General features: G+C 35.9%; 1 protein-coding gene across 3 annotated transcripts in view; it reads left to right on the forward strand.

The window, feature by feature from the left end:
* Nucleotides 1-13,762, forward strand: part of LOC105386815 (rho GTPase-activating protein conundrum) — a 64,801-nt gene that overhangs the window by 41,623 nt on the left and 9,416 nt on the right. For 2 of the 3 annotated variants that reach the window (XM_048633052.1, XM_048633053.1), the window contains 2 exons: nt 8,832-8,908; nt 9,446-9,607. In XM_048633052.1, the coding sequence (XP_048489009.1) occupies nt 8,832-8,908; nt 9,446-9,607 (239 nt within the window). Of the gene's footprint in view, nt 1-5,939; nt 6,010-8,831; nt 8,909-9,445; nt 9,608-13,762 lie in introns of those variants that run through there. The other variant, XM_048633054.1, reaches the window with a different exon arrangement.

Consider the following 13,762-nt stretch of genomic DNA (forward strand, 5'->3'; position numbering starts at 1 on the left):
CTAAGAGAAAATCTTAAGTGAAATCAGGAATGATAGCACATAGGTCCCATCCTTTATGCATGGTTGTCTCGTAATGGAAGTATTTTTATGTAATATTTTCAATGTATTTTACTTTGTTTAATAAATTTTGATTTTACTATAGATACAGAATACCTGTACGTAAGTAAGTATATTCAATTATTTATTCATCCAAGGAAAATCCTACAAAAGGCAAACATTCCGACATACCAACTTTATTATTAACCAACCGCGCATCAAATAGCTAATTACATATTCCACTCAGCCCATACTTAGAACAAACATCTTGATCATTGCTCATTGAATAACAAACAGATTTCTAACAAAGGATTATCTGACTGACATCAGCCCCTGATCAATCTTAGTAGTAGATCCTGATGGAATCTCGAATTCCTACTGCCCGTAGAGGGGGACATCAAGAAAGGACAGTACAAGCATAATAAATTCAAATACCCTCACTGTAAAAAAATTAAGTATAAATAAAATAATCATAATCTGAGGATTGCGTTAAATTTACTTATAAGAATATTAGCTGTTCCCGCGAACTTCGCTTTGCCTTAAAACGTTTTCCTGTGGGAATTCCGGGATAAAAATTAGCCTATGTGTTATGTTAATCCAAGGTGTCAGCTAACTCCATACCAAATTTGATAAAAATCGGTTCAGGCGTTTTAACGTGAAAAAGTAACAGACATACACACATACTCATAAACTTTCGCATTTATAATATTAGTAGGATTAGTAGGATAACGAATAGAGATCCTGAATGTTTCAAAGATATAAAAGTTGCCCATAATACAAAATATTTGGAATAACTGAACCCTTGATGAAATTCTTATAATTTGTTTATACATATACTACATACTAATGTTATGCGTCTTTATAAAAATGTTTCAAATAGGAAAACTACCGATAAACCTTCCATGACATGACGAGTTAGGAATCTTATAGAATAATTAATTCTTATTCATGAGTTAATTGTGCAGGTGCTGACGATTAAACGAAATACTTATATAGGTAGGTACATAACAAGCTACGGCTTAGAATGCAACTGAGCAGTGGTAGTAACTGCCGTGATTTACTAGAGTAGCTAGTAGAAGTCTGTGTTTGGCAGAATTGATGTTGAGCAGGACTTAAATTATTTTTTGTTTTAATTATAATTTTTAAAATGAGTAACTCGTAGTGTGTGGCTTAAGATCATGAAACCACAACACACACGGACATTATTCAGGAGGCTGCTTGCAGGAAGTGAAGATAACAATAAAATATTAATCAAACGGAAATGTCCTACAAAAAGTTAAACTGTGTTATCTCGTTGTTTACAGAAAGATTTAGATATTGTGGCTTTACAATTACAAGTCTTTTATGAATGAAGTTACAGTAAAATGTCCAAATAAATAACCGGGCTTAGTAGGTACGTGTAGGTAATTGATAACCTGTTCTATTGTCATCATTTTAAAACTAAATTATGCTTTAAGATTTAATGTAGACACACGCCAGGATTACCACACACCAATGTAATTATTTTATACTCCCTTGCAGAGAGGGCAGAAAATAGGAGCTCGGATACCAATTTTTGCTCAGTGAAACCGATACGTTCGGAACTTACATAAGTATACTAAAGTACCTACGACTATGGCTTACTGTTAAACTTTACAAAGTTCGGTCGCTGCCGCGATTTTAAATAAGTTGTGTAGATTCCTGTCGGGTATAATAATGTGTTTCCTCGCCGATTAACATTCAGTTCATCTCTTCCGCATTGTAAACGAACAGTACCTAAGTACGTATACACATACCATAGTTTATTGTGCTTCTGTTAGCACATCAACTTACGGGTGTCAAGATTTAATTTATTGTATACCTAGTAATAAAGGAAAATATTATGAGGAAAAACATTCTGAACAACATCAACATCAGGGCTTATGTTATCGTCCTGTGACTATTTTGTACTGAGAAGTAGATAATATTTTCACAACAATTTCCAAAAGTCGTGAAACAATTTTTTTCGGAAGCCCTTATGCCTTGCTGTAAAAGTACTTTTGCAACACTCCAGCAAGACCTCTGTCACAAGTGGAGGGTCACTCTATATGACGTAATAATATTATTATATTTCGGAGCCACAACTCTATCTCATTGTATCAAACGCGCCGATTGCACGACAGCTCTAATTTTAGTATAGAGCCCTTCGGCCGTCTACAGAACTGGAGTTTCAGAACTGGTTCTCTAGACGGCCGAAGGGGTATAGAGTAAGCCTCCAGGTGTAAGTGGTCGCAAGTCTCACATACCGGCGCGTACGTCGCATGCTTCATCATAACTTTTTCTCCTCGTTTTATAAATCGAGCGGACTCACATAGACTTTATATTTTTTTTATACAAATTGTTCTCGGCACGCGCCGCTTTAGCTTTCACTCTCGATGGTATTTTGCCGGAATAGGTGAGTGAGACACATGTATTTTGAACTCATTCGTATAAAATTTCAGTAAGCTTCATAAGATCAGCGTATAGATTTCAGTAAGCTCAAAGGATCCAGTGACTATAGCACCAAATTACTACTAAACGGAAAAGACTAGCCTAATGACGGCGTCTGCAATGTTGAAGTACCTACCTACTTATATTTTAACAGTGCAGAATTGTATACATTTTAACAATGCACCTATATCACAAAATAAAACACTTAATATTGTGTTTTAATGTAATGTTTTAAAAATTAGGGCTATTTCGTTCGGGCATTTCATAAGTGAAACTTTCCCATTGCTTGTGTGTACGTATCTATACAACCTAGGTACCTCATTTATCGTTGCATTGTTGCACTGGTGAGTTACTGTAGGTTCTGCACGCCGCGCACACCACCTGAATGCCAACAAACGTTGAATCGTTGCCTCAACTGTTGGATATAAAACTGTATTCGAGTCACATAGCGCCGCGGCCGCATGCCTCGGCGTCGCTTTAAGTCAATTCAAGTATTACTTACATTTTATAATGTACGTTTTGTGGTAGCTGTTATTTGTTAAACATTATCTCTATGTGCCCAAATCCTTTTCAGATCTAGGCAAGTGTGTTAGCATACGATTACAGCGCGAGTGGTCCTCCCGATGTACCTACTTGGATGTAGGTAGAGTAGGACACACAAGGTCACTCGTGTTTATTATCCTGAGTGCCGGCGCGGAAACCGATATGTTTTCTTTTTTAATTCCAAACTTCCTTGTGAACCAGTTGTAGCGTCGTAGTTTTCTGTCTGATATACGTTTAAAGTTTATGGTACTACCTTATATTAGGCAAATACTTAAGTAGTACTATAATATTATAGGACTCAAAATGCTTAACTAGGTACATATTCATATAAGTAAGTTAGTTAAAGGTCTCTCAGAAACCGACTCATGTCACATCGCACGTGAATTTCGAATTTCTGATTGACACAACAATTCGAAATTAGTGTTTACCGATTTACACACTGCCAACAAACCCTTTGTAAGTTGCATGAATCATCTTTCATTAACCGTACTTTAACTTGGGACACTTTTGTTAAAATTCTACATTTAAATCTGTATCTGTAATATCTGTAGATAAATACATACTTACACAATTACACATACTTACCTAGACCTACGTATCGTATGTAGCAAATATATTGACACGATTCTTTTTATTTTAGTGTCAACGTTTTATTTTCTACATTTCAAGGACATAAAAATAAAAATCGAAGTGTTTTTTTATCGTCACGTGAAGATACTGCTTTAAACCTCAAGGCTATTGTTCTAAAAATAGTTCAATCGTCTTTGAAATAGATACATTGATAGTAGAAGTAAGTTGAAGAAAATAAGATTTGAATATAATGCAAAGTAGATAAACCTAACCATTTGTATAATAAACATGGCATACAATACCTACCTATATTCAAAACATATTTATATAAGCAGAGAGAGAATAATACACTAGAAAACACGATCTTTTTCCCAGTCATTCATGATTTTTTTAACACATGGTGTGTTTAATATTATGTAGTAGGTATACGTTGTATAGTAAAGAAAGTTTGGTCAAGCTTGTCACTAACGGGATATTAAATATTATAGAAGCTATCTGGCCCGGGCGAACAATAAAATCAAATCCTATTACCCTGTCTTTAACTATAATATCTATATAGTTAAAGACAAAAGTAATTCATACTTACTGGCCATTCATAAAATCTTAACGGTTTTTAAAAATGCTAAGCCAATAGAAACTGCCAGATTGCCATGCTTTGATATTTAAATATCAGTTTACGATTTAAAGAAAGGGACTTGGGAACTCATTAGCTTGTAAAATTTTGTTATCTTAATTTATGTTTACCAACTCATCAGCGAAATTTTAATTTTACTTGGAAAGATGTTAGTTTGGTCCTAACTGTGCAGTGCAGTGTAGTGTGTTGTTATTTATTTATTTTATATACTTATACGTGTAATAGTGGTTATCCAATAATGGTAGTGTTGATAAATTATGGATTAAGAGATCTCTTGCTGCCAGAATTTATTAACAGGGGTGAGTACAGTTTTTTGTGTCCAAGTGTACCTATACTCATTTATCATAAAATCTATGGAGATATAAGTAAGTAGGTAGTTAAAAGAAATTGTTATGTAGTGTTCAATTAGGTGAAATTAATGATTTATAAATTAAGCTTTTGATTTTTAAAGAGATATGTTACTTTGATGATGTTATGATGATACAATGCAGCAACTCTGGATGATGCAAAAATACACTTCGTTCAGTGACTTGTCTCAGTGAGTCTCCAAATATAAAGCGTCTAGACAGTTGTGTCGACATAATTATTTGTAAACATATTATATGAAGGTATTTTTTTTCTTAATTATTTTGTTAGATATTTAATGGATCCTAGAATCTCTTTAATCCTGGTTACCCCGGTTTTTTGGTTATTATTATTATCCTTACTCCTTACTAATATTATAAATGCGAAAGTAACGGTGTCTGTCTATCTGTCTGTCTGTTACTCTTTCACGCCAAAACTACTGAACGGATTTGAATGAAATTTGGTATACATACGGTATAGACCCTGGGAAAAACATAGGCTACTTTTTATCCCGGAATTCCCACGGGAAAACTTTTTAAGGCGAAGCGAAGCGCGCGGGAACAGCTAGTGCTTAATAAGGCGGGACCTGGAGTTCGCATATAATACATAACCCTTACTAATATTATAAATGCGAAAGTAACTGTGTTACTCTTTCACGCCAAAACTACTGAACGGATTTGAATGAAATTTGGTATACATACGGTCTAGACCCTGAGAAAAAACATAGGCTACTTTTTATCCCGGAATTCCCACGGGAAAACTATTTAACAGCTAGTATTATTATAAGTAAACGAAAGGCAACAAGTCCTCGCAACAACATATTAGAACTGCTCCACATTGCAGAGATTATTGATGTAGAGTCTACAATAATTATCAATCTGAGTAGTTATCACTTATTATTATTTAGTATTTTAAACCTACCTATATAGTTGGACTTTTAACTCATGCAGCGTATATTATGTAGGTATATTTTTTTCCGTTCTAGAGTTTTACCAATACCGGCATAGCTTTCAATACCGATGTAAAATATCTATAAATCAGTCAGAAATGTTGCTCTGTAAATAAACTTTAATTAAATTGATTCTATAAATATATTGATGGAATCGTGCGCATACGCGGTGCAGTGCGGTGCCTCGGCCGCTGCCGCCCGCGCGTTCTCTGTTCTTAATTCAAACTTTGTAATTGAACGAATGTTTCATAAATGTCACAATGCTGTCAAAAAGCCACGTAGGATTTATGTTTGAAAAAAAAACTAATACGCGTCTACGCGGTGGAAGAGTACCTTCATACTTGGTTCCACTTAAGATTTCAGTTTTAAACAAATAAAAACACATATTTTTTCAGGAAATGTGTTTTTTTAATTAAACAAATGTGTGTTATGGGTGTGTTGTGTGTGTGCCGGTACCACGCCAAGTATGTTATTGAAAACTTCGGTAAGTTTTGAGACGTGTTGAGTTGTTTTGGTCTGTGATGTGACTAATAATATTCTGTATTCAGCGCTTTGATAAATGTTAGTGTTTGGAGTTTCAAATATGCAGTTGTTCGTACTTAATGGCTTTTTTGTTTCTATATAACTTAAGTAACAAAGGAAAAGGCTAGGAATAAAGTAAGATATCATACGCGCCTACGAGTGAAAAACTTGTTTCACTTCATCTTCAGTCAATCTGGGATCAAATTGATTAATTGGGAATGGAAACCGATATGTTTTGTTGATTGTCACCTATCTACATAACTTTATGTAGGATTTATTTACTTATCTGTACCTCAATCGATTCGAATCGCCTGTTTACTTAACGAAGATTTTCTCACTCTTTCTAAGCGATACATCTATGTCTGAAATAATGTGTAGGTAGTTTGTTTATTTGTCACCAACACCATGTCATATGCCGAATACAAAATGCCGTGGCTTCCGGGATGTCGTTCCGAGTGTATTTTAGGATGTTCCTTTTCTTAAATATTACCGTTTTCAGATTTCTTTGTCAGCATATTGTAATTAAGTGAAGTTAAGTTAGGAAAATAACTTAAGAGCAATAGCCGTAATTGTCCTGTAAAAAAAGAGAAGACATAATGGAGCTCTAATTAAATAGGTACCAAACCGGAGGTGTTTGAGTGCTTCTGTAAAGTAATTAAGATTGAAAATTAGAACTTCCCACTCATACCATCGCACTCATAGCCACTTCCACTTATTTGTTTAAGGTACTTACCTACTTTTTATTTATGGGCCTACTGAAAACCTTCCGGTGTGATAGTTTTTATTTCTTTCAGCCAATTTAAGCTTATTAATTGTAGTTATTTCCGTCCACTTAGTCTCTATCATATCCTCGGCACAGTACGACTATATTCATTTCACAAAATTATTCCATGAGCAGGAAAACGGCTCCCGACTATTTAGTTAAAGTTCAAGCCGCATACAGTTAAAAGTTGAGTCAGAAACGCATCGCTATATTTAGAGCGAACCCGCCGGCGCCGTGCATGTAAATTGAACGCATCCTGTCGCCACGCAACTTCGTAGATAAATATGAACGCACCCTCTTTTACTTTTAACCAACAAATTGGAAAAACAGTGTAGATAAGTACCTACATACCCGGTATAGTTATAGTTAAGTGTAACTATTAGCAGCAAAGCATTAGATAAAAAACAGTTTTTAGCTCTGTAAGTTAGCGTAGCAAAAAGTATTCGAACATTTTGAACAATCAGATTATGAAGCACAAAAAACGCGGAAGATTCTGGCGGTTAATTGAATACAAGATGTATCCGAAGATTATACTAATAGGTAGGTACTTACTATGTGCTGTGTAATCGAAGGGTAAAACGATTCGTTGATCGTGTATCGCCCGCTCTTTATCCGTTTTGCTAAAACACGAGAGCTCATTACTGTTCTTACTTATCCATACCCTGATAAGTTTTTTGTTTAACTTCAGCTTAACTTCCTATTTTTGTTTATTTTTAAATTCACTGAAACGTACTTATAGAGGCTACAAAAAATGCTTAGTTTATAAAAACTACTACGTACCTAACTACCTACCCCGCTTCCTTTTCATTGATAATTTTAGTTGTTTTGATTTTCTAACACATTACTCACTCTGAGATGTTTCTGTTTATTTTTATAAAAAGTCGCGTGGTTCAAAAGCGTGCCGGATAAAATACTCCGACAATATTTTTGTTTTGAACAAACGCATCTATTTTAACTCTTCAGCGCGGAGGAAACCCACCTACGTCAGTGAAGTGTTTTTATTGGCACCCTCCTCCTAAAATAACATTGAATCGGTTTATCTTTTTATGATAATAACATTATGCCAGCTAAGCAGATCATGAAGGCACTTCAGCTTCATTAAAAGAATACGAATAATTATATAACTTGCGTCGATTCATTCAATTTCAGTCTTTTCATTCAGTCAGTGGTCAAATTAAAATTTGTGTTGTAAGAATCTCTACATTTTCCCAATTAAACTAAAATATGCTAAAGATTATAAATTAAAAATACCTAATAACAATAATCGTTAAGCTAATTTTCTTTTAATTTCATTCAAAGTGACACGTTGGCGCCATCTGTGACAATAAACACGTTAATTTTGTTTGAACAATTGCTAATTGACTTGATGTCTGTAGCCGATCTATCGGTTATCTTGGGTTTCAATTACAATTTTTCACATTTACATGTATATTTTACTAAAAACTGTGTAGCAGTTATGAGACCATTCATTAGGTTCTATTAACTACCAAAAACTTAACACACGTAATAATTTTTACTATCTAAAACTCTACTGTTAGAGTTAACAATCTACGCCAAAATAGTTATTTGTTAGCGGACCCGTAAGGCATCTGTAATGTATATAAGGTCTATGTATTGTACATTGTATATAAGGTTGGAATTTTATCAGGGAAATAAGTACACTATTAATAGGTAATTTATTTCCATTACCTATATTGTACCTAAGGATAATAATAGTTCAACCAGTTCCAAACATATTAGGTTGGCTGTTGGCCTAAGATCAATTTAATGTTGTTTGAATCGTCAGAGCTTGATTTTCAGCAATGCTCTAAATTTTCCTTGTAGTTTAGCCTCTCTCGGTAGCTGCAGAGACGGAGTCGTGAGCAAACCGCCACAAACTCTGGTGATCTTCCACTAACCCTTCCTCTCCACCCACACTGCTGGTACCTACTAACCCCTCGGCTGTCGACCAATCTTTATAAGGTGGGCAAAAAAAAGTCACGCCTAAATCATGACTAAGTTGTTCCTCTGTTTGTCCGCAGAAGGCGAGTTAGAGACAGAATGGCTGCAGGCGGCCGGCCTGGGCTCGCTGGCCGCGCCCTTCCAAGTGGGGCTAGAGGTGAGATATCCATTCATATTTTTACTCATTTATTTTTTGAAATTAACCCTCTGGATCAAATAACCCTGCTATCTATAGCCGATTACTCTACTTATAGCGAGCGACATAATGAATAAAGCGGCGTTTCCGTTTACACGATAGGTTACCTTACTCCTTTTCCATCCACGGTGACAAACCCAAGTATCCATCTCTCCTGTCTCTAATCATCACAGTAAGAACCTGTTTTGTTACCACCATTGAACATTAACTAAGCAGCGATAACTAGTTTAACTTACAAACTAAGCCCAAGTCTAGTGTTTATCACCTACAGAAGAATAAAGCTTTTCTTTTGCCACACCACCGTGACAAACTTAAGTAGGTATCCATCTCTGCTGTCTCTCAACAACACACTATCATCATCAGACAATAATCATTCACTGCTGGACATAGGCCTCTCCCAAGGAGCACCACAACAATCGGTCCTCGGCCTTCCTCATCCAGCCACTACCAAGTACAACACACTAAGAGTTACCTAACCCCGACTATCCCCCGGCCCAGGTGACAGAAGCGGAGCTGGGCGAAGCAGTCCGCGTGCTGCCGCGCGAGCAGGCGGCGGCGGTGCGGCGGCGCGTGCGCAGGCTCAACCGCACCGTGCGCCGCAAGCGCGCCGCCAGCCGCGCGCGCAAGCCCGACATCAGGGACGTGTTCCGGGATCTGGAGGTGAGTTGACATGGAGACTAAGGGTTATAGAGTTGTACCTACTGCTACATCTGGTTTTATAAGGTCTTTAGTAGGACTTAACTAAGACTTATCAGTCGGTAGCAATAAACATATGGTAATGATCAGGTAGGAAAGTAGGAAGACTAGGAAGGGGAAAAAGTGCATGGTAGACTTTTTTACTTTTTTAGCGCGTCGACTAATGATAAGAATACTGGAGACTGAGGGTTAGGATGCTTACATAGAGAATCAGGCTACCGGTGCATACCTATACCGGTAACCTGATTATGCGAAAGCGCTCATGACATTTAAAAATCCGGGAAATGCTCCGTCGTGAGTGAGCGGTTTTACATAATCAGGTTACCGGTACAGGTAGATACAGGGAACCCTATTCTCTATGTAAGCATCCTAACCCTAAGTCCAGTAATTCTTCATCATTAGTCGACACGCTAAAAAAGGTAAAAAAAAAGCTACCATGCACTTTTTCCCCTTCCTAGTCTTCCTACCTAATCATTACCATTATGTTTATTGCTACCGACTGATAAGTCTTAGTTAAGTCCTACTAAAAACCTTAGAAATGCAGATGTAGCAGTAGGTATAACTCTATTCTGCCATTCTTTACAAAAAAGAAGGTGAGTGTGAAATAAAATGTGGGTAGGTACTTATATTTTTCAAGGCATCGCAAAAAATATTGAAAGTTAAATGACGGTAAAAGGATAATTGCTCTAAAATAGGTTAATTGTTATAAACATCGTTATGCTGTACAATCACTAATTAATTTGTAACCTTTTAAAATTTAATGTAACAAGTAATATTAACATTTTATATACCTACAGTCTGTTTTTCACTTCAAATCCTTCATTGTTTGATAGCTCGCCATGCCAAGGTTATGATACCTTCATCATCCGGCATAACAATAATATAGAAATTACTTCTCAATCTTACTTTCCGACTGTCCACCCGTTCGTTAAAATAAAGTACCATTCATTTATTGCTGTCAAATAACTAAACATAGTATTTTTTCTAGCCATCTTCGTCACTTTATCACATATGCCTCAGTGCCCAGTAGAAAGTCTAGGCTTAAACTGCGTTTAACATCTGTCAGTCATACCCAGGCGCCTGCCTTGAGGCGTCCACTACAACACTATAGCCAGTTCTTCTACTTTCTTCTTAGATAAAAACGTAGACAAGTTGAGTTGTTATTTCTAAACTTGACACGGTATTGTCTGAAGCAATTACTTCTGCTTTGTTGCCTATTAATGCTTGCCTGTCATTCTTTCTCGTATCGTATTTTTGTGGCTTGTTAGTTTCTTTGGTGGTTTTATTTTAATTACGAATGTGTTATTTGCTTTCAACGGTACCTTGATGTTATCTCGAATATTTTTCCGCGACAGTTATTTTAATCAAGTCTTTGATCTCAGTGAGACCAAAAGACACATGGATTTGTATAACTTGCACCAGTAATACCGGTTAATATAATAATAATAAATGCTTGCACTTTTCGCCGGCGTTTCTGTATGTGTATAAGACGTAACAGATGACCATAATTTTCCTCAACATAAGAATGTTCTCTTCTAAAGACGCAACGATCAACAATCAAAGAGAGAGTGTGGTAATCAATGAGAAGTGTTGGAGGGTTGCTCTAACTTTACAAAAACCTATGGGAGATAGCATGGGTACGTTTCAAGCTAGGAGAAAGAGTTGTGGTAAGCGTAGCAGAGCTCCGAACCTTCGCTTTCCATTGCTAGAGTGCCCCCGGTGCCCCACACGGTGGTCTTGCGGTCACAAGTGTAACAAAACGTTGTGGCTCAATGGCTCCCATTAGTGGTCAGCCTCGGTCCTCAGCCGAAACTGTATCTGACGGAGAAATTGATATTTCGGAGCGCGATGTTGTGACTTCTGATACAGTGGGTCAGTGGAGACAGCTTGTGGTCACGTCAGGTGGACGCGATGGGTATCAGGTAGAAAACCGTAACTCGTAAGTTGATCCCTTTGGATTTGGAGCCAAGTTTAAGCTAACTCAATGAATTGATATAAAATAAATTAGCATGTAGAAATTACTCAGTTCTAAACCCGGAAAGATTCGGAAAGGATCGAAAGTGAAAATCGATAACTGCTGCAATTATCTCGAGTGTAGATGGATTTATCGAAGGAGTATTGGCAGTCTCCGATTAATTGCCTCAACTAGTGAGAGCTACACATCAGCGAACATTCTCCTGTAATTAACTAACACTAATAAAAACTAAACCTTTTACCTACAACAATTTCTGACTCTGATGGCGCATTTAAAGAATTCTTGTCGACGATTTCCTTTAGCTTTAGAAAAAATAAACCAAGAACCCATTAAAATAGTTTGAAATACTGACTATTTATTAATGTGCAGCCATCGCTGGCATGAATTAGGGTCATGATAAGAACATCGACCAAGTCATTAGATAAAGATGCAATTAAGGTTTACTACCGTTTCAACCAGTTTACCTGACCACCGTTACACCAATGGACGTAACGAACATAACGATATTCAAATAAAGGAACAAAACAACAGATTTTGTTGTTAATTACCAGTGGAGGAAACGAAAAGTGAAAAATTATCAGACTGTAAAAAATAAATCTGAAACGAATTTTAAACACTATTCGAATTACGAAATAGATATGGCTGCGTTCCGAAATGATGCAATGTTTCTTACAAGTGGTGGTTTTTATTCAAAACGGACACTTGAAATTGCGTGTTTGTAAATGGATGCGCGTAATTCAGCTCGTCCGGCAAAAATTTCTAAACTGAACCTAGTGTTTTGATGCAGTGCTGCGCTGGACTTGCAGTGAACAAGTTTTGGTTTTCGGACGGTTGTTTGGATTTTTACAAGTGTCTCCGTCTGTGCCAGTGAACATCGAGATGGTGAACTGCACTCTCAAGAAGAAGAAAATGATTAACTGTAAAGGGTTGGCTATGCTAAAAGCGTATATGGCAGAATATATTTATGTGAGTTTCAATGTAACGATTTTTAGCTTAAAATGGGTTTAGTTTAACAAAATATTAACTAAAGTAGGTAGGTACTCATTTTAAATGCGATCTTTAATTATCTTCTTACACTTTTTTAAATTACGCTTTTATCTAGACATAGTTCTTCAATTCATTATTAGTTTTAAAAAAATCTAGTCCTGACATCCTATCAACAGTTTTCAATGAGCTATTTTCGTTTAACTTCGTTTCGTTTATAGGACTTTAGATACTTATTTAAAAACGGTTCATTATACACTACAACCTATATTCATTTCATACCTCCCAATTCGAAAACCTTTGAAATAATATTTTAAACATTGTCTTAATAAATATTATAGGTATCTGTAGTTAAGAGAATCCCCAAGGTTAGATCATAGATTTCACATATAGAAGTAGGTACGTTTTAGTCAGCCACAGCATCCGTTGTTCAAACTCAACAAACACGATGATCCACTTCGAATTCGTGATCTATTAATGGATAAACTAATAGGGAAGCGAGTTCGCGTGAGAATATGCTTTATTACAAAAACACGCAGCGATCTGCCTTTATCTGTGGCTTAATTGAGAATCCTTTAACTAATCTGTAATTGTTAACATTTTTAGCTATAAATTTATCGAAGTCTATAATTATGTGATTAAAATGGTAATTGTTAATAAGTACCTATATTTAAAAGTTAGTAAGTACAGTAAAGGGCAGAAAGACCTGACCCTTCTCAGAAGCATTGTTACTATGAGAGGGGGGTCAGGTTTCTCTGCACCTGACCGTACATGTTTTTGTTGAGTAATTAATAATAAACAAAACTTATAGATCTACACTTAAAGTTACATAGGGTAAAGGGTAACTAAAATACATGATCAAATAATCGTATCAATTTAATATCGATCAGAATAGCGTGCCAAACCAATTACACACAACTTCATGCATAGTTATAAATAATAAATAGATAATAATAAAATTGTTATGATTCTTTCATGGATGCCAAGGTTGCTACTGCGTAGTAAATATACCTACCCAGTACCTACCTGCCTGATTTCCTGTCAACATAATTTTTTCATTTCATTTATTTATTGCCTTAAATCACATGTTACAAAATATAGATTTACATTATATAATTTTATAAAAAAGTTTCAATGCAATTTTACCCAATAATACTGTA

This window comes from Plutella xylostella, chromosome 5, assembly GCF_932276165.1.
Source record: "Plutella xylostella chromosome 5, ilPluXylo3.1, whole genome shotgun sequence".
Classification (NCBI taxonomy): domain Eukaryota; kingdom Metazoa; phylum Arthropoda; class Insecta; order Lepidoptera; family Plutellidae; genus Plutella; species Plutella xylostella.